Source organism: Pseudorasbora parva, chromosome 10 (assembly GCF_024679245.1).
Source record: "Pseudorasbora parva isolate DD20220531a chromosome 10, ASM2467924v1, whole genome shotgun sequence".
NCBI classification, from domain to species: domain Eukaryota; kingdom Metazoa; phylum Chordata; class Actinopteri; order Cypriniformes; family Gobionidae; genus Pseudorasbora; species Pseudorasbora parva.
The window spans coordinates 33,511,244-33,532,945 of record NC_090181.1 but is presented as its reverse complement, the minus strand read 5'-3'; the positions used below and the strand labels follow the sequence as shown (position 1 = coordinate 33,532,945).

General features: G+C 39.1%; 1 protein-coding gene and 1 pseudogene across 1 annotated transcript in view; one reads left to right on the top strand and one right to left on the bottom strand.

The window, feature by feature from the left end:
* Positions 1-21,702, bottom strand: part of ttc6 (tetratricopeptide repeat domain 6) — a 90,696-nt gene that overhangs the window by 53,441 nt on the left and 15,553 nt on the right. Inside the window, exons 3-14 of the mRNA XM_067455934.1 lie at positions 17,550-17,723; positions 17,244-17,374; positions 14,069-14,248; positions 13,733-13,892; positions 13,064-13,168; positions 12,458-12,565; positions 10,518-10,607; positions 9,845-10,224; positions 9,164-9,629; positions 8,810-8,939; positions 5,807-5,982; positions 4,446-4,582 (exon numbers count right to left, since the gene is read on the bottom strand). Of these exons, the coding sequence (XP_067312035.1) occupies positions 4,446-4,582; positions 5,807-5,982; positions 8,810-8,939; positions 9,164-9,629; positions 9,845-10,224; positions 10,518-10,607; positions 12,458-12,565; positions 13,064-13,168; positions 13,733-13,892; positions 14,069-14,248; positions 17,244-17,374; positions 17,550-17,723 (2,237 nt within the window). The remainder of the gene's footprint in view (positions 1-4,445; positions 4,583-5,806; positions 5,983-8,809; positions 8,940-9,163; positions 9,630-9,844; positions 10,225-10,517; positions 10,608-12,457; positions 12,566-13,063; positions 13,169-13,732; positions 13,893-14,068; positions 14,249-17,243; positions 17,375-17,549; positions 17,724-21,702) is intronic.
* On the top strand, positions 1,920-2,036 carry LOC137091707 (5S ribosomal RNA; annotated as a pseudogene).

Sequence of the window (21,702 nt, the reverse complement as noted above, 5' to 3'; positions counted from 1 at the left end):
GAATTGATTTGAAAAGTCTATAACTAATTTGCAGGACAAACTTAGTAGGATAATTTCAAGCAATTTTATAAAGGGTTACTTGTATTTAATTAAACAATTTTCCCTATCGGAAAATTTTAATACGTAATGAACAACTGGCAAATCATATTCATAAATTCATGAATATTGAATATTAAATCCCTTTTGAGTTAATTATTCCCCGAGACATTAAACTCAGGAGTCGTTGTTGTTACAGGCTGTTCAGCTAAAATGATCTCCAATGCCTTAAAATGGAGAGCAAAACCAGAGAGACGTGGAAGAAAACGGAAGACAACCATCAAAATGGATAGAAGAATAACCAGAATGGCAAAGGCTCAGCCAATGATCACCTCCAGGATGATCAAAGACAGTCTGGAGTTACCTGTAAGTACTGTGACAGTTAGAAGACGTCTGTGTGAAGCTAATCTATTTTCAAGAATCCCCCGCAAAGTCCCTCTGTTAAAAAAAAGGCATGTGCAGAAGAGGTTACAATTTGCCAAAGAACACATCAACTGGCCTAAAGAGAAATGGAGGAACATTTTGTGGACTGATGAGAGTAAAATTGTTCTTTTTGGGTCCAAGGGCCACAGGCAGTTTGTGAGACAACCCCCAAACTCTGAATTCAAGCCACAGTACACAGTGAAGACAGTGAAGCATGGAGGTGCAAGCATCATGATATGGGCATGTTTCTCCTACTATGGTGTTGGGCCTATTTATCGCATACCAGGGATCATGGATCAGTTTGAATATGTTAAAATACTTGAAGAGGTCATGTTGCCCTATGCTGAAGAGGACATGCCCTTGAAATGGTTGTTTCAACAAGACAATGACCCAAAACACACTATAGTAAACGGGCAAAGTCTTGGTTCCAAACCAATGGAGTGGCCAGCCCAATCTCCAGACCTTAATCCAATTGAGAACTTGTGGTGTGATATCAAAAATGCTGTTTCTGAAGCAAAACCAAGAAATGTGAATGAATTGTGGAATGTTGTTAAAGAATCATGGAGTGGAATAACAGCTGAGAGGTGCCACAAGTTGGTTGACTCCATGCCACACAGATGTCAAGCAGTTTTAAAAAACTGTGGTCATACAACTAAATATTAGTTTAGTGATTCACAGGATTGCTAAATCCCAGAAGAAAAAAAATGTTTGTACAAAATAGTTTTGAGTTTGTACAGTCAAAGGTAGACACTGCTATTTTTTTGAACACACCCCTTTCAACTAATTGCCCAATTGCACAGCCTTAAGAGCGTGCATATCATGAATGCTGGGTCTTGTTTGTTTTCTGACAATCTACTGAACCTACTGGTAACTTGTTTGCCACGTAGCAATAAAAAATATACTAAAAACCTTAATTATTCTGGTTAGTCACATTGTACTGCTATTATTTTGAACAATACTGTACTTCAAATAAAATTCATTAGAATGATTCAAAAAGCAACTATGAGTAAGATCATGGTAGTCACAGGTTAAACCATGCTCCTTGTTACCATAGATATGGTTTCTAAAATATATAATAAGAAACTATACAATTTGTAATAAAAATAGGGCAAACTGTTAGAAACTACAAAAACAACCTTTGTGAAAGAGATTTATATTTCCCAATATTTTATATAATAACAGCAACATTTTTAATAAATACATTTCTGCCATATTTCTACAGTGTTCGTAGCTGCAAGGTAATTTATAATAAGGGTGCTGGGTTGACAGTTTACCTCGTCATAGTTTAGCTACATAGTTGTGACATGGTTTATGGTACATGGTTCAGCTACAGATCCCCCACATGACTATAATAACACACACACAGTAATTCAAAGAGTCAAATCGGAATGGATTTGGAAGAAATGGTGCTATCCGATTAAATCGTGGATCATGCGACTTGCACAGTTTATCACTTGATTGCCAGCAGCCATATCACCCTGTAACCCAAGATTGGTTTCCCACTGAAGCTAAGCAGGGCTGAGCCTGGTTAGTACCTGGATGGGAGACCTCCTAGGAAATCCAGGTTGCTGCTGGAAGAGGTGGAGAAGTGAGGCCAGCAGTGGGAACTCAACCTGTGGTCTGTTTGGGTCCTAACACCCCAGTATAGTGATGGGGACACTGTACTGTAACACGCACTGTCCTTCGGATTAAACCGAGGACCTGACTCTCTGTGGTCATAAAAAAATACATGATGTCCTATGGAAAATGTGAAGGGGTGTAACCCCTACATCCTGGCCAAATTTGCCCATTGACCTCTGTCCATCATGGCTTCCTTATCATCTTCATATACTGATTGGCTTTAACTCTCGGTCTCCTCTCCACCAATCAGCTGGTCTGTGGTGGGCATTCTGGCGCAATATAGTAACTGCCGGTGCTGCAATTCTGCCTTTTGTAGTTACCATTGCGCTGCATTTTAAAAACAGCATCTAATATAGTGGAGGTGGGATCTCCCTCACTTCACTGAGCCACCCACTTGGGAAAGAGTAAAAATTGTTCTCTACTAACACTATCAATACAGTGGGTTAAAAAAAAGGTGAACACACTTTAAAGTTCCCATGGCATGGATTTTTGTATTATTTTATAATGTTCCTGAGGTGTACATATATTGTTTGTATGGTTTTACATAAAAAATGTCATAATTTAGAAATAAAAGGCATTTTTTCTATACTGATATAAGCTTACTTGAATGCTCTGTTTCAAGGGGCGTGTCTGCTGTGAGACTTCAGTGAAAACACCCACTGTTGTGTTTGGATGACATCTTTGCATTTAAAATGAGATTACATGCGTGTAATAGGCGTGGCTTAGTGAGGCGTGAGCACTGAGCAGCAGCAGGTGCAGCACTGCCAGTCCAGAGAGAAGGTCAGCGTCAGAGACGGAGAGCTGGGGAAAGATTGCTAAGGAAGTGTTATTGTACCGAGTTGTTGAGAGCGCAAGTTTATTTTGTTTGTATCTGAGAGCTCTGAATAAACATGAGTGACGTTTGCAACATTATTTCTCTCACAAAATGCTTTCACCACAGCTAACAACAAACACAACATCGACGACATGAATACAGTAAGCGCTTCTGTTAACAGCGTCATTCAAACGGCAGTTTGGACAAGTGTGCACTGCAGATATGCGTGTGATTGACAGATCTGAACATTATAAAGAGTGTTATTTGATCGTTCTCTGTATTTTAATCATTTAAATAACAGATTTGTTTCATGCTACTAACAGAAACGATGTGAAGTTGATGGTTTTAGTCACTGGCTTGATTCACTGATGCATCAAGACAGCCAACGGCGGGACTGACAGTATTAAATTATTTAAGGTCTTTGCACACCGAGTCCGACATTTTCGCATGCGTTTTTTCGTATTCGTGATCCGAAAAATTTGTCACGCACAGAGACCTTGCACACTGAGTCCGATGTGTATTAATGAATGCGTTACAGGGGAAAAAATGCAAAACAAGACAAAGTGACGTCTAGTGAGGATGATTTGTTTGTCCTGAGGAGATATTGTGTTCATCCACTCCTGCGATTGCATAGAGAGGAGAGTTTCCCCTCCTATCAAGCGGGATTATCCAGACCGACCAATTCAAAGATTCAGTGTCAGTGGCTCAGTTTGATGCTTTGCTAGGGATATTGAAGCCACATATTAAAAAGGAGACCACATATTTCCTTGAATCAATTGATCCCGAACACAGGCTGGCAGTATGTCTTTGGATCCGATCGCACACACCCACACAGCTTTAAAGAGACTTGATGTGCTATAATTATAGCTGTGATATAATAATATTTGTAGTATTTTTGCTAGAATAATATGTATGGTGGCTCTGAGTTGTCAAAACGTCTCTCAAAATGCGTTTTTATGGATGCAAAAAAGGCAGAAAATCGAACCTGTTCCGATTTTCTTTTTGACGGAAAAATGTTTTGTCAAGCGTGATTGACATAACGTGAGGTCGAATTTATTTTTTGACTTGCGCAAATTTCGCATGCGAATTACGGACTCAGTGAGCAAAGGCCTTTAAGTAGAAAGTCTGTGTGAAGCTAATGATTAGCTACATATCTGAAATCACTGATCCCAGATCAGGTATTAATGAACACTGTTACTCACTGTTCGTGGCGGTGCTGGTGAATTCATATGGTAACGTCTGATAAACTGAATCCATTCTCTACTAATATTCTGGGCAGGCAAAGCAGAGGAAGGGGAGGAAACCTTTCCTGTTATGACGTCATAACAGGAGAATTCAAGATCAGCTCGTCTGGGCTGTCATTTTCTCAAAGGCAGAAAAAGACAGCTAGAACTCCGTTTACACCAATCAAAATGTCTAGCCTTTTGGAGACTATATTTAGGCTAGGGGAACTCCCATTAATTATTTTGAAAACCTCAAAAAATTAGCATTTCGTGTCATGGGACCTTTAAGCATGCTAAATGAGGTATATAAACCTCATTATTACACTGACCTGGCAATAGCATTCCCAGGTTCTTGTTTTAGCAGTAAGGTGAAGTCTTCCAAGGCCACCATCCATTTGGAGCTGTTGAAGTGCTGTATTCCATGGGCCATTATTGCATCTGTCCTTGTTGAGTCGATGGTGAAAGTCTGGTGGTCAAAAAGGGCTTATTTTGAAATCTTCCATTTGTTCCATGTATACTGCAATCATTAAGGCAATAATTATGAAGCTATTTTCTATGATCAACATTATCAGCATGCATTTGTGAACTCAAACAAATCTTGTATTTATATTTAAAGTGCATGATTTGCCTGCCAACAGTGAAACTGACTAATTCTGTCCACCAAAACTAAAACAAAACAAACATAGTCCTTAAGTGTGCATGCAATAATTCAGAAAGACTTCTTACAATGCTTGAAACAAGGCCATTCATTTTTTTTCAAAACCATTTCCCACCTTCCCTCTGAGCCCTAGAATTAAATGGACCATTAAGTGGCTTGTTTTTGGTGCTGTGCATTTACGAAACATCCCCTTTACATTGCAGTTCTCTCACTCAGGATGATTTTAACTCTTCCATCCTTTAAACACAGCCTTTTTTACGAAGCCTGTATCCCTTTCTGACAGATTCATGCTGCAGTGTGCTGAATAACCTGGCAATATGCAGGTGTTACACACAACCAGGAACCGTTGTTCAATAGTTCAGCAACAATTAAAGGTATTTTTTGATGCTTGAAAATAATATAATACACTTTATTAATAATAATAATAATTATTATTATTTTATAATACATTTAATTTGTACAGCACCTTTCATATACTGTATAAAATGTAGCTCAGTGCTTAACAGGTTAGAATATAAAAGCATAACAAATAAAAAATAAAAAAATAAAAATAAAAACAAAGAAAATGAAACTGTCCATCTTATGTTATCTTATTGTGTTATTTTTTTATGTCAAATTTCTGGACATCGAATAGGCTTTGCTGCCTTGTAAATGTGGTTGGCGTTTATAAAAGATAAGAGAGAATATTGCACTATGAAAAAATACTTTAACTTTCAGAACTCAGATTCATTGTTTACAAAGATTACATTTCAGATTCAGTTTCAATGTTGTATTGGGAGAATTAGGGAGACTTCAGAAAGTTACAGAATATTTTCGTATTTTCATAAGAAAATCAAAGAAAATGTAATTCCTCATTAGATGACCCCTTTAAGGAAATTACAACAATTATGATGATTAATGTTGAAAATATGAGTAAATGTCAGAAATATTTGCATAGTTAATTGTGATTAGCCTATTATCATCATCAACTTGCAAGCACTGGTATTTCCTTCTAGACATTCAAATCTATTTATATTGTTTAATAGGGCTCACTTTGGCATAGTCCTCCATGGCCAGCAGTATCTCCTCCATCTCCTCATACATCTTTGCTCTTTTAAAGTAGATCTCTGCATCATCTGGCTTGACTTTGATGGCTTGGGTGTAGCTGAATGCAGCCAGTGCAGGTTCCCCTCTTTGTTTGTAGATTTCTGCTCTAGACATGAAGGCGTCTGGAACACAATTGGCATCAGTCATCAGCTTACTTTGTTCTGAAGAAAGTATTGTGCACCAGAAAATATAATAATTTACTTTTACAAGGTAATTTTACATCCTCGCTCTGATTTTAAAATAAATTAAATTGTAGGCTTTTCTGCAGTCTGGGGAAAGCTGCCAAATACTAAAGAAGCATTTATACAGTAATATAATGCAAATTTTTCACACAGCAGCAGAATACAGTTAATCATTAAAGTCCTGTATTTGCGTCCCTAATATGGTTGTGTTCACACAGTCCAAGTTATTTATTAGAGTGACAACCACATTCTATAATCAAACTCAATCACCCACATTTTCAGAAAACTCCTCGCTGTGTGAACAGAAGCAGACTGGACAACTATAGTTGTCACTTCATACAGTGCAAGAAAGTTACTCTGCACAAATGCGTCTGTGTGTTGCGGGGTTTTAATTTGTGGTTTTGGTAACTTACAGTGATGGAGATATGAGCTGTGCATCACCTGATGGTTTTAGATCCAGTCATTGTTCTACAACAGAGCTGCTCCCATTAGTTTTGTGTTCTATGCACAACTCAAATGCTCTGCTCTCTACCCAGATAGAAGAACTGCTTTAGTTTAATGAAGATTTGACAAATTAACTTGTGGCTCGATTGGAGTCTTGTCATGTCAAAAGTGAAAATACTTCTCATTTTCATGGATGTCCCATCTTTGATATTACTTTGGTTACTATTGCTGTGGTTACTGGTAAGAGAATATGGACTGTGAATATGAACTATAGAGAGGCTATGGTAAGTTGTAGTGCTAATGGGACATTTCAAGACTAACACCTTTAAATAAATGTGGGTGACAATGTGAACGTAGCCATATTATAAATGTGGGCAGTCTCAGTGTAACGGAGTTCATAGATGGGAAGGAAGGAGGCGGGAACCGGCGAACGTTCAACAAAGACTTTAATAAATAATAATAAAAAACGAAAGTAACGCGGCCAGCCCTTTACGGACGACTGCCTGCACACACATAATAAAACATTAAAAAAACTCAACGTAAAGTCCAGGCCTGGTCCTCTCTCATCCTTTACTGGTGTCGCTCTCCTTATATGCCTCCGAGCTCCCTCATGAGAGGACTCGAGACCGGTGTGGCTCGCAGGTGACGCTCTTTCGCAATCACGTCCCCGGTCTTGCTCCCTCCTCCCATGTCTCTCCACCTCGCCACATACCCCCATCACCACTCACAGGCCGGGGGGTACACCCAAGATGGTGCCTACTCCCCCCCGGGGGGCCCATTCTCCACGTCTCACGCATCTGGGGTATGGACAGATGAGACGAGAGAAGTGGGAGATGGAGACAGAGCGACAGGACGAGAGAGTGAAGAGAGGAAAAAAAAAAAAATCTGGTCCGGATCCCGGACACATTGCTGCTCGGTCCTCACCAGCCGAGAGGCTCTTCCTCGCGGTGCCATGCAATGGTGCTGGACGCCCGGTGGATGGACCGATCTTCCTCTGCCCCCTGGCGACCGGAGGTGGCTCCTTCGATTGAGGGCAGTCGACAGAGAGTCCTGTGCTCCCTGCTCCTCCCCACCATGGCGGACGGCAGCAGGCTTCGGCCCACGGCGAACACCGGCGACTCCTCCGCTCCCTCCAGGGCGGCCACCACCCCACCTCGACCCGGGGGCACGGCAGCGAGCTCTCCGTCCCACCGGTCTTCACTCACTCCAGCACCACCGCCTCGGGCAGCCACTCGCGGTCCTTCTCTATCCGCGCTGCCCGAACTCCTCAGCACATCGATCCCCCTCAGCCGCAAGGACTCTTCGACAGCATGTCTCTCCTTCCTCGTGGGTTTCGGCACCAATGTAAAGGAGTTCATAGATGGGAAGGAAGAAGGCGGGGACCAGCGAACGTTCAACAAAGACTTTAATAAATAATAAACAAAACGAAAGTAACGCGGGCAGCCCCTTATGGACGACTGCCTGCACACACATAATAAAACAAACAACTCAACGTAAAGTCCAGGCCTGGTCCTCTCTCGTCCTTCATTGCTGTCGCTCTCCATATATGCCTCCGAGCTCCCTCATGAGAGGACTCAAGACCAGTGTGACTCGCAATTGATGATCATTCGCAATCACATCCCCGGTCTTGCTCGCTCCTCCCATGTCTCAGGCCAGAGGAGAACATGGCACCCCGACTGAGTCTGGTTTCTCCCAAGGTTTATTTTTCTCCATCATGCCCTGATGGAGTTTTGGTTCTTTGCCACTGTTGCCTTTGGCTTGCTCAGTTGGGGACACAATTTATAATCCCAGTTATTCAACTAAATATACAAATAAAATTAATTAGGTCTTATTTAATTCTATAAACTATAATACTGATCTGGCAACATTGTCGCTATATGATAAATTAAAATAAGCTGATAACATCACTGTTTTCTCCACGACTGTACAGCCAAATCAAATTTGTTGCAATATTGTCCTGTTTAACACTGTGAAGCTGCTTTGAAAAAAATCATCATTGTAAAATCACTATATAAATAAAGTTGATTGATTGATTGATTGATTGATTGATTGATTGATAACCCTGTTCTGAATGAACTTCCAGCTTACTTTGATCTATGCGAACAGGGGAGGAAGCTTAGCATTGCTAACGTTGGAGATTTCTATATTAATACACCAAATACTTTTAGTTCAAAAAAGAAAGGACAATCTTGTTTTGATACATGCCCTTTAACCGTACAGGTTCTGTTTTGCCCAATATAGAGGTCAGACAGCATTCACAAGTATTGTATCAGTTTCTTGTCTCTCTTGCTGTCTGGTAATGAAAGTGGACTCATGCGCACACCTGCATGCTTCTTGTTGTTCTTAACGATGAAGTTCAGATCGTCCAGAGCTCTATCGGGGTCGTTTCTCAGCAGGTAGATGCGGTGTCTGTGCCAGTAGGCATCCAGTAAATGGGACTCCAGGGAGATGGCCTTTAAAAACAGAAAAACAACCGATCGATCATTAGTCCACAATAAACTAAGCAGAAAATCAGGTTGCATTTTGCAGAATGTTCTGTTCTGATTTGGATAACGATGTTAAATGAATAATTTAATAATGAACAAAAACTGAATAAAATCTTATGAGCAAAAGTATTAGTTGGTTTACCTTAGCATGCATTACTAGTAAAAAGCACACACAAAAAAATACGGCTTACAGCATTGAGATCTTCAAGGGCCTTGTTGAGATAACCAAGTTTGATGTAAAGTGCTCCACGTCGACACCAGTCGAAGGCACCATGGTTTCCACGTTCAATCAAAGTTTGGGTCAGCTTGGCTACTTCATGCTCCAAATCAGCTGTAGTGAGACCTTCGTCCAAAACCGCATACAAATCCACTTTGTCCAGATTCTGGATCTTGTCCTGTGGAAGCCGGTTCTCCTCCAGGCCAGCAGGGAGAGAGCCTGCACTCTGGACACTTTCCAGAGGAGGAAAGACATCGTCAAACCAGGCATCCCATATGTCTCTGACCCACTCTCTGGGGGATGTGGTGTCAGGTATTCCACCACGATCTGTGGCAAAGCTCTCAAAATCTAGGAGCATAGGCAGACTGAGGTAGAGGAGGGGTGAAACTTGCCCTTCTAAAGTTTTGGACTCCCATGGTATCTGACACAGAGACTCGCTCCTTTTAGAGAATAAAAGAAAGATAAGCATAATTACAACAGACTTAAAAAGTTCCAGAAAGATTATGTACAAAATGTATTGTATTTATGCGATAAAAGATGCATTGCATCATAAAATGCTGATTATATAATTGGTTTACATGCAATTTCATGTTTTGTCCTTGGTTTGGAATTAGAGTCATTTTAAAATATGCTTTAATAATGAAAGTAACAAAACCTTGTTAGTGTCCGTGGTGGCTCTCTCAGTTTTTCCCAAACGTAGGCTATCATGACAGAGCTGTGTGTCTTTCCTCTCTTTATGACCCTGTGTTTAGAACAGGACACCCCTGTCCTCTCTTTGCCTTTGTGTGGGTTCCTCCTGTGGTTTGAGGTCTGGCGGGGATTAACTGATGAGTTGGGCTCTGTGTGAATCTCCCGGGAATTTGCCTGTTTGGCATTAGATGGGGATTTTCTGGCCAGAGCTGCACAGATTGTGTTCTGCTGCCACTGCCACCACACATGCTCCAGCTCCCGGGAAAGGCTGGTGAAGTCAGACTGCAGCTGAAGATAGGGCTCAAGATCTGGGGTTAAGTGCGGGGCAGAACGAGGCCGTCTGGTCTGAAACCCCGGAGGGAGACAGGATATTACAAGAGCTGAAATTCTGATTGCACTAGTTTCTGTTACAATGCTGTTAAAATTACAGTTGTTACAGTTTTGATTCTCTCTCAAACAGTGTCTTGGAAAAATATCAAAACGTCTAAATGCTAAAATGCCATATACCAAGGAACAGGAAAGAGTGCTGCTGTTATATTACAGAGACTCTAGCTTTAACCAACAAAGCTTTAACCAAAAAAAGTACTAGGAAATCATGAAATAATATTCCAACAATAAAACCGGAAAAGGTTTTTAACCTGTTCTGTTGAGACGAACCCAGTGGGAGTTGGTGAGGCTGTTGTTCTGAAGTCTGCCACAGACTTACACTTAATAGACAAGACATTTTCCTGGGGACAAGGCCACATTTTTAGAGAAAGTCCAACACAATTTTACACAGAAAACTCTCGAGAGCTCACTGGAGTAAGTGACATGAACACAAAGTAAAAAATGTCTTCTTATCTTGTTTTCTTGCTTTTTGTTGTATGAAGACAAATATGAAGAGATGACATTTCAAGTAGTGATAGAGGCTTTTTGCATAATGACATTCTATACTGCATCAAAAACAAATGTAAATATGTTTTCTAATTCCTGAATACAAATTATGAATACATAATTTGCTAAAAAATATGCATGCATTAGAATAATCTTCAACAATAGTACTGTTTTTACCAGACACTGTAAAAGAAATATGGATGCAGTGTCTGAACCGTCACCCATAGGATTCTGCAGAGCAGTTTTGAAGCGTAAAGTAGAGACGAGCTGGCCGTTGACATTTTGGCACACCCGAATAGCAAAAAAAGCGCCGGGATGTGGGCGGAGCTGAGGTGACGCAATGACTAACAGACATCGGATAAGTGGCTATCCACCTGTCACTCACCTATCACCTTAATTATGCAGAAATTTTAAGGCTTACAATAATGTAAACAAATGAGTTATAAAAAATTCACCCCCCTCACAGTTGTCATGAAGGGGAAAAATAGCAGTATAGACCCAAACCCTAATTTGTACCAGGATATAAACATGTTTTTTTCTGCTGTAAAGTTGGCCATTTTAAAGGTCCCGTTCTTCGCGATTCCATCTTTCAAACTTAAGTTAGTGTGTAATGTATCTGTTAGAGCATAAATAATACCTGTAAAATTATAACGCTCAAAGTTCAATGCCAAGCGAGATATTTTATTTAACAGAAGTTCCCTTTCAAAGCCTACAGCAAACGTCCGGTTTGGACTACACCCCTGCACTTCCTGCAGGAATGTCACTAGAACCATTTGTTGACTAACCCTCTGCCCACAAGTACATGCAAAATAGGGGGTGTGGTCTTGTTGCTCTCCCACGTGGAGAAGAGCGCACATTCAACGCTTGAATCTCCCCGTTATGGTAAGAGGCGGGACCTTTCCAGGCAAAGTGCGCTAAGCTGCTGTCCAATCACAACACGGGAAGCGCTGGCCCAATCAGAACTCGTTACGTGTTTCTGAAGGAGGGACTTCATAGAACAAGGAAATCATCAGGCCGTTTTTAAGATAAGTAAATTGTGTAAAAAAAATACTGTGTTTTTTTACATGCGAAACATGAAATCATGTTATATTGCACACTGTAAACATAATCAAAGCTTCGAAAACACGCGAAGAACGGGACCTTTAACATGGAGCTCAAAGAGATTCTGCTACCTTCTGGAGCCTGTCCCTAGTGGCCAGTTGAGAAATTGCAGTTTAAGTCATTTCCGTGTTGTCTTCAACAGAAACTGGGGGAGGTTGCCGCTTGGTTTTTACATGGTATCTGTTCTTTGGGTGTTTTTCACGTTTAGTTTGCTGTTAGTTATCTTAGTTATTCATTGATTAATTATTATGTGCAGCTATATCTTGTTTCTTTGATTAATTTACAGTGTATTCAAGCCCTGTGGTTCAGTTCAGTTGTCTGTTATTGTTGCTTGTACGTGTCCTGAGTGTCTAACTTTACCTGTATCCACCTCAGTATCAGCAAAAGTGTTTTACAATACAATATGGACACAATAAGTACATTGTACATAATTTTTGATGTCAATAGTTAAGGCCACCTAATACAAAGTGGGACCATACCATATATATTTTTTAGAATAACATGTTCGTAAAGAATTTAATGGTATTATATTATATATACGCATTGTAAAATACAGAAAAATGATTTAAGACTATTTTATTTAAGGTTAATTAAATAAACAAACCTCAGTAGTAATCTGTTCTTCATTCATCACATGGTTAACGGACTCCACCACATTATGCTCGTCCAACAGGTTCAATAGATTTTCTTTGCACATGTCTGGCTGAGTTACCTAAGGACACAAAATTCAATAAAAAAAAAAAATGAATTAGAAAAAACTGACTTAAAATTGTATTACATTGGAATTCACTTTTTACTCTGACATTTTTCCAGAGCAGAAGGTAACATAAGGAATTTAATATTACCATCACGAGAAAGCATAAAGGAAATATATTTGAGAAAATATGAATAGCTATAATTCATGTGAATTACAGGCATTAATATGCAAGTCATGCTCCTAATTTTATTTAAACTCTTGACAAGATTATTCTCAAGCGCATCACCCCATTTCTCTTATGCGCTCACAAGATAATTGTATTCAAGAGAGAGAAAGCATGTATCATTGTCAGAGTACAGACACAGAGCTGCTCTGGGCTCTTCTCTGAATGTAGAAGTCTGCAGAGTAAACGCAGGAAGCTGATGGGGGAGGCATGCAGTGATTTCTGCCGAAAAAAAGTCCCAGCGCACTGAGAAGGAATCACAGGTCCATTTGTTAATGGTGCTGCTGTACCTGGTATTTGGGGAAAAGTGTGTCTTTCATAACAGTGGGGGCACAGATAAATTTAGGAGGTGCTGGGTTCCAGAACATTCTGAGCTCACTGGGACACAGTGTTGCCTATGAGAAATGAAGAAATACAATAAAAGGATGTTGGAAATAGCTGTTTAAAAACCAAATCAAATAATTCAAGTGATAATCAAAGGGGCCTAATGTGAAATTTATGCAACAGTCTACATTTAATAACCCAGAACAAATTAAAGCTTGAACGATAAAACAAAAATCAGAAAATCTTTAATTAATCTGTTAATTCTATTGGGAAAAATAATGTGTCCAATGCCATCTAGTGACAGAATACTTCCAGTATCCTGAAATAAATTAGGTTTAATTTGGGTTCTAAATGCTTAAAAGACCATAACTGTTTAAAAATGTGTATAGTTTTATATATAAGCTATTCAAGGAAGGTCACAGACTTAAGTCAGTTTTAACTAAACATTTATTCATGTGTTTAATTTGATAACGTGCTAAATAGCATAATTGTCTTATCATAAACCACAGCCTGTTTTGCATGTAGTTCCTTAAAACTAGAGCCTTGGTTTTAAATAGATCTAGTAGTCAGTGTCACGCATTATTCACTTTGATGAAAGTCCCTGAAGGTGAGTCATAAAACAATATATTTCATACAGCATGTCCACACATCATAATCCTTGGTCTCTCCACGTAATACTCTGCTATTCTCTGCCAGTCCTCCAGCGTATCTGACGTCTGTTGAGGCATGTGGGAAACACAGTCTGTCTGTGTTGAAACCCCAGTAGAATCAACAGAAACACCTTCACACACCAGCCTACATTGAGTATTATAGCATTAATGACACGTCATCACATCTGAAAATTTCATATTAGGAATGGAAATAGATCTTTAGAGTGACTCAAACAGGTAGAGATCTCAAATAATGTAGAACATAAATGATGACCTGAATGCACAATAATGAGCTCTAATATGAATCAGCCAGGCTTATACCTCTTTATGTCCGGATGTGCAAATATATGTCCAAGTGCTGCCCTCTGCTGGTTAAACTGTGCTGTTGCAGTGATCATGGTTTGAGTGTGGCAGATTCTAGAAGCAAGCTGGAGTTCAACAGGCACGACTTGACTGGCAGGAGTGGTACATAAATGGTGGATGGTTTTATAACCTTCAGCACTGTGGACAGAACAAACAATTTGAGGGGACAATTGTTTTTTGATTTTCTTCAAAATACAGAAAACGTACGAGGCCATGCTTTCATGGTTTTTTGATTAAAAAATTTTCAGCAAGGTGCATTCAATTGAGGTGACAGTAAAAACATTTAAAATGTTACAAAATAATTATATCTATTTTTTTATTGATAATAATACGAAAAGTTTCTTAAGCAGCAAATCAGCATGTTAGAATGAGTTCTCAAGGAGCTTGTGACACTGAAGGCTGACTAAAATATATTCAAATAGAAAACAGTGACTTTAAAAAATATCACAGCATTGCTATTTTATTGGTCAAATAAATGCAGCTTTGGTTAGTATAAGAGACTTATTTTAAAAACATTAAAATGTCTCACTGTCCCCAAACATATATTGTGGTTTGTGGCTGACGAAAGAACGGTAAGTTATGTACACTTAAGTGTTGAGCTCATGATCATGTGATCATAACAAAACAAGACAGATGCTAATGCAAAACAGAAGCATTTCCATTATGGGTCTCAGATTTTGGACACCATTGTATGTCTCAAACTATGCTTTGCTTGCTCAGAAGTCTTTAAAAGGGTTATTTCACACAAATTCACCCATCGTGGTGCTCACATGAACAGCATCGGCCAAGTCGGCTACTGACGTAGAACTAGGAAGCGGTTCACTTGTGGTAACAAGGTGTTGCATAAAGTTATTCTTGTTTATTTTTTGAGCACAAAAAGTATTCTCTCTTCTATACTATAATCACTTTATAAAATTAAGTCTGAACCACTGTAGTAACATGGACTTTTTAATTATGTCTTTACTACCTTTCTGGGCCTTGTAAGTGTTAATTATATTGCTGTCATGAGGGGTCAGAGAGCTCTCGGAAATATCTTAATTTGTGTTCCGAAGATCTTAAAGGTTTGGAAAGACATTAGGGTGAGCAATTAATGACAGAATTTTTGGGTGAACTAACACTTTAAGGTTCAAATGCATATTTAAAGGCCTGATATTCTGTTACATAACACAATATAAATAAATATATTTTCATGACTGAAATGTCATTCAATCTAATATTAGGGTCTCACAGGAACATTTCTTGGAACTTAAATGTAAACCATTTTTGGTGCCAACTCAATGTGATATAAGGCCCTATGTTCTGCCATAAAAAGATGTCAGTCTATTTACACAGATCGTCTCTGCCATAACTTCACACCACTGTTTGAACTGTAGACAGCGGGAGAAACGACCTCAGAACTGACTTTGTGTGTGGGCCCTTTGTGTTCCGCAAACTGCAGACAGGCAGGAGAGGCCCTCCGCCACCCACGTCCCCACGGCTCCACTGACAGCGCCAATTTATTGCGTACGTTTCGTTCACTATGGCCTGTGACAAGCTAGATTTATCACCCCACTCTGGCACGGTTAAGCCTCAACGAAAGACCTGGAAGGTCACACCAAAGTCACTGGCCCTGCCTGCACTGAAAAGAAACATTCCTGAACCATAAGGAGGAACCTTCAACCTGCCTCGCTATCCATCTGCCCCGTAGGCAGGCGGCTCTCATATAAAACCTCTCAACCACGTCCAACAGGAACCTTTCAGTGACCCTAGTGACTGGAAAAAGCTAGTAATTAAAAGGCCCTTTTTCAAGAGCGAGGGAGTGGCACAGGTCCAGCCGCGCAGGTAGTAAATCTTGCGTTATCAGCTCTCAGGTGAGTGCTGGAGAGGTTGGGAGGAGGGATGCGTAGGTGTGCTGGCTCCAGACAGACACGCAGCACAGATGAGTGGAGTAAGTGACGGGCAATTACTTGCTGTGTTACTGCTCCCTAAATAGGGCTGAGGGGGAGTTGATGACAGCTTTGGAAGCTCTTCTCAGGTAGCATGAAACTAGATGATCATTTGCAACCAAGGCCACCCTCTGCGCCCTTCCGCTAGAGATGCGTTGAGAGATTGACATACTGATAGCAAGTGGAACATGCCAATATATCAACACATAGATTAGTGAACCTTAGTGCCATACAGCTGCCTCAAAAGTATTTGGACATTGACACCTACTTAAATTGTCTGAATATCATTGCATTAGATGCAAAACATCAAACCTACATCTATTTTAAAAGGACCATCTCCAGTACAAAAGAAGTGTACTTAATTGTGTTGAATGTGCACTATACTTAAATAATATTAATGTAATAGAATGCCACTTAAGTACGCTTTCATGATTGCTTCTTAACACATTTAAGTTCTTAAAAACACACTTAAGTAAAAATTAAAATGATAATTTAATGTTTAATTTTTCTTTCTTTAAAGGTGCATTAAAAATGTAAACTTGTATTAAATATTTTTTTAATTATATAAAATAATTATTTTACAAGTTTAAAAAATTTTTTGTCATGCTTTAAAGAAGAAATGCTTATTTTAATGTATTGGTTAAGAGCTTTATTTAGGTTGCATTTTATATACATTTTAACTAAAATTCATTTTCATTTGACTGCATATTACATGCTATTAAGGGTCAAATAAAAAAACATAAATAGAATTTAAGTAAAATGTACTTACATAGAATGTAGTATATGCAAAGTTAATATTTATGTAAAGAGTGCTTTTTTGAAAAGCATGCTAAAGTGTACTTCCTTTTCACAAAGAATAGCATAAGCATACTTTAAAAAAATAAAATAATAATAATTACAATTATGCACTATAGAACAAAAAAGTTTTGGACACCATGTGGTTATAAAATGTTAAATGGAATATGTTCATAGTTATGTGATGACCTTAACCTGTGGTGACCCTGTGTGTGAACTGACTACATCCACTAAAAATCAACCAAATATCGTTCATTAAAAATGAAGATCCTGCTTTATTTAAGCACAGATGACACTTTCTTAGATATTTCGTTATTTAATGCAATTAAACGAATACAATTTAAGTATGGCTGGAATGTCCAAATACTTTTTAGGGCCACAGTAAATCACAAAATATTTTAGATCTGTTATACTCTTTTTTAGGTGTCCAGGTTGCAATTAGTGAAAGGCCTTGAATGGTTTTGGTCGGACGGGATGTCCTTTCTGCTCTCTGAGTTGGAGTCAAGCTGTATCCACGGGCCATTATTATATCTTCATTGGTCACCTGAAAAATATACACAAATATATACAAATTAATTTATTACAAGGGATGTTGGAACACTGAACACTATGTATGTAATCTAATACATTAAACATCAGTAGCCTACTTTTGTTCATACTTAATTGTCAAAAAGTTATTTGAAAGCAAACTTTCAACTAGTAGTGTGTATAGAATTTACCTTGGATAACAGATCCTTGAGTTCTGCACCATCAGAGCCAAACTCAGAATCCTTTTTTAAAACTGAGTCTGCCATCTTGCAGACACCAGATGACACAGATGGATGGCACATTGGGGAACATTCTTCTTTTGGCACACAGACGTGTGGTACAGAGGTGTCCCTTTGAGTTGGCCCCTGAAGGAAAATACACATGAGCATTCCATCATTCCAAGCCTATGGCTTTACCCATCAAGATTTTACTAACAGGAAATGCTACAAAATTCCCCACTGCAATGAGACTTTATACAATATATTGTCACCACAAGCTCACCTTGAAAAGCAAACAAACGTGTTGCTCATTTGTTGCCTCTGGGGATTTTGAAACTGACAACTACCCTTACAATTATTCTTATTTTATGTTACACTTGTTATGTTTTATCGCAGTGATCCAGATGAAAGATTTATGCTTTTCAGAATGACACTGTCCCTAAGCAGTTAGGGTAATCTCGCATAGTATATCTCTGTACATTGACATATATGCAGTGGCCCCAGAAAATATTTGGACACTTAAGCCGCATAAAAAATAAAAAAAAATGCTCAAAATGAAGACAAATACTGTGATACTGTGGATGTGAAACGATATGTTTATAGTTGATCAGGGTTGAGAATATCTGACTTAAGACATAACAGATAATGTGAATATTCGTCAAGACAGTAATTCATAAAGTTGGAATGCTGCACTTTAAAACGATACCAAACTTGTGCTGAGTGGAAGCACCAGTGGCATATTTAGATCGCTAGACAAAGGCTTAATGAACACATTTTTGTGAAAACCTCAAATTCAGGCATAATGATGAGTCATGCAAGCATGACTGGGAGCATCAGACCAACAGCAACAATGAGTAATCAGAAGCCTTAATAACATTAATAACATTGTTGCGGCGTGTTTATTCAGTTTGGTTTGTTTTTTTTGTCACGATGGACCTCCCTGCAGTTGTTCCTTAAGCAGGAGGATCACTCCCCCAGAGGAACACCTGGAACAGTACTTTAACATCAATCCTGGACAACTGACTCTGTTCCTTCCTGCTTGCTGGCTTGAAAAACGGCACCAGAGCACATCTGTCCGGGCAAGGTCCTTAAGGGAGGTTCATCGACTTCGTGGAGTGGGCGCTGGGATCCTGCAGATCACCGCTCACTGTCTAACCTGTCGACAATGACACCAAACCCCACTAACAATACAGTGCCCCGCCAACTACACCAAGTAAACGTGGATCTACACTAACCTAAAGGATTATTAGGAACACCACACTAATACTGTGTTTGACCCCTTTTCACCTTCAGAACTGCCTTAATTCTAGGTGGCCCTGATGTTACAAGATTACTGAAAGCATTCATTAGAAATTTTGGCCCATATTGATAGGACAGCATTTTGCAGTTAATGGAGAGTTGTGGGATGCACATCTAGGGCACAAAGCTCTCATTCCACCACATCACAGTAAAAATTTAATTGATGTCCAACAAATAAACAACAGATATAATACGGATGAACAATTGATAAAGCTTGGGTTGCTGAATATTCGATCCCTTTCGCCAAAAACGCTTGTTGTCAATGATATGATTATAGATCATAACTTAGATGTGCTGTGTTTGACAGAAACCTGGCTAAAACCTGATGATTACATTACTTTAAATGAGTGCACCCCCCGAGATTATTGTTACAAACATGAGCCACGTCTGAAAGGTAAAGGGGGAGGTGTGGCTGTAATTTATAATAATATTTTCAGTATTACTCAGAAGTCTAGTTTCAAATATAATTCCTTTGAAGTTTTGGTGCTTTATGTAACGCTGTGTAGTGTAAATGATAAATCCCTTCTGACATTTGTGTTGGCTACTGTATACAGGCCACCAGGGCACAATACAGACTTTATCAAAGAATTTGCTGGTTTTGTATCGGAGTTAGTATTAGCTGTAGATAAAGTACTAATTGTTGGGGATTTTAATATCCACGTAGACAATGAAAAAGACGCATTGGGATTGGCATTTAGAGACATTCTAAACTCTATTGGAGTTAGACAACACGTATCAGGACCCACTCATCGCCTTAATCATACTTTAGATCTAATAATGTCACATGGAATAAATGTTGATACTGTTAAAATTCTGCAGCAGAGCGATGACATCTCAGATCATTACCTAATATCATGTATACTTAATTTACCTAAGGCTGCAAAGCCATCCCCTCGCTTCAAATATGGCAGGACGATAACCGCTGCGACTAAAGATTGCTTTGTACATAATCTTCCTCATCAGTTCCATCTCCTCAGCATTACAGATAGCCAAGAGGAACTTGATGCTGCAACAGAAACTATTGACTCTCTCTTTACTAGCACTTTAGACATAGTTGCTCCCCGGCGCTTAAAGACGATTAAAGCAAATAATCCAACGCCGTGGTACAACGAGCACACTCGGGCCCTTAAAACAGCAGCCAGAAAAATGGAGCGCAGCTGGAAGAAAACAAAACTAGAGGTTTTTCGCAATTTGTGGAAAGAGAGCATGATTGCATACAGAAAGGCCATAAAAACTGCTAGATCTGCTTATTTCTCATCTCTTTTAGAAGAAAACAAACACAACCCTAAGTATTTATTCGATACAGTGGCTAAATTATCAAAAAATAAAGCTTCAGCTTCTGATGTTTGTAAACAACACAGCAGTAATGACTTTATGAACTTCTTTACTAGTAAGATTGATAATATTAGGAATAAAATTATAACCATGCAGCCGTCTAATACAGTATCACTTCAGACAGAGCACTGCAGGGTCACTGAGGAAAAATTACACTCATTCACTGCTATAGGAGGAGAAGAACTGGCTAAACTTGTAAAATCATCAAAATCAACAACATGTATGCTTGACCCTATACCGACTAGGCTATTAAAAGAGATACTTCCAGAGGTCATAGATCCTCTGCTTAATATCATTAATTCATCTTTGACATTAGGATATGTACCGAAAACTTTTAAGTTGACTATAATTAAACCACTTATTAAAAAAACACAACTTGATCCTAAAGAATTAGTCAATTACAGGCCAATCTCGAATCTACCGTTTCTATCAAAAATACTAGAAAAGGCCGTGTCTTCACAATTATGTTCTTTTTTAGAAAGAAATGGTATATGTGAGGATTTCCAGTCAGGATTTAGACCGTATCATAGCACTGAGACTGCTCTAATTAGAGTTACAAATGATTTACTCTTATCATCTGATCGTGGTTGTATCTCTCTATTAGTGTTACTCGATCTTAGCGCTGCATTTGATACTATCGATCACAATATTCTTCTGAATAGAATCGAAAATTATGTTGGCGTTAGTGGAACTGCTTTGGCATGGTTTAAATCGTACTTATCTGACCGTTATCAGTTTGTAGCAGTAAATGAAGAGATGTCACACCGATCACAAGTTCAGTATGGGGTACCGCAAGGCTCAGTGTTAGGACCGTTGCTTTTCACCCTGTATATGCTACCACTGGGAGATATCATTAGGAAACATGGCGTTAGTTTTCATTGTTATGCTGACGATACTCAGCTCTATATTTCCTCACGCCCGGATGAAACCTACCAATTCACAAGATTAACAGAATGCATAGCTGATATAAAAAATTGGATGAATAGTAATTTTCTGCAACTTAATTCAGATAAAACTGAATTTTTAATTATTGGACAGAAAAGCTCCACAAGTAGTAACCGAGAATACTGTCTAACACTTGATGAGTGCTCTGTCAAGCCCTCGTCGTCAGTGAGGAACCTGGGTGTGCTCTTTGATACCAATCTTTCATTTGAAAGCCACGTTTCTAGCATCTGTAAAACCGCATTCTATCATCTTAAAAATATATCTAAATTACGGCACATGCTTTCAATGCAAAATGCTGAACAGTTAGTACATGCGTTAATGAGCTCAAGGCTAGATTATTGTAATGCTCTACTGGGTGGTTGCCCTGCTCGCTTAATAAACAAACTCCAGCTAGTCCAAAATGCAGCAGCTAGAGTTCTTACTAGAACCAGGAAGTATGATCATATTAGTCCAGTTCTGTCAACACTGCACTGGCTCCCTATTAAACATCGCATACATTTTAAAATCTTGCTTATTACTTACAAAGCACTAAATAGTTTAGCTCCCC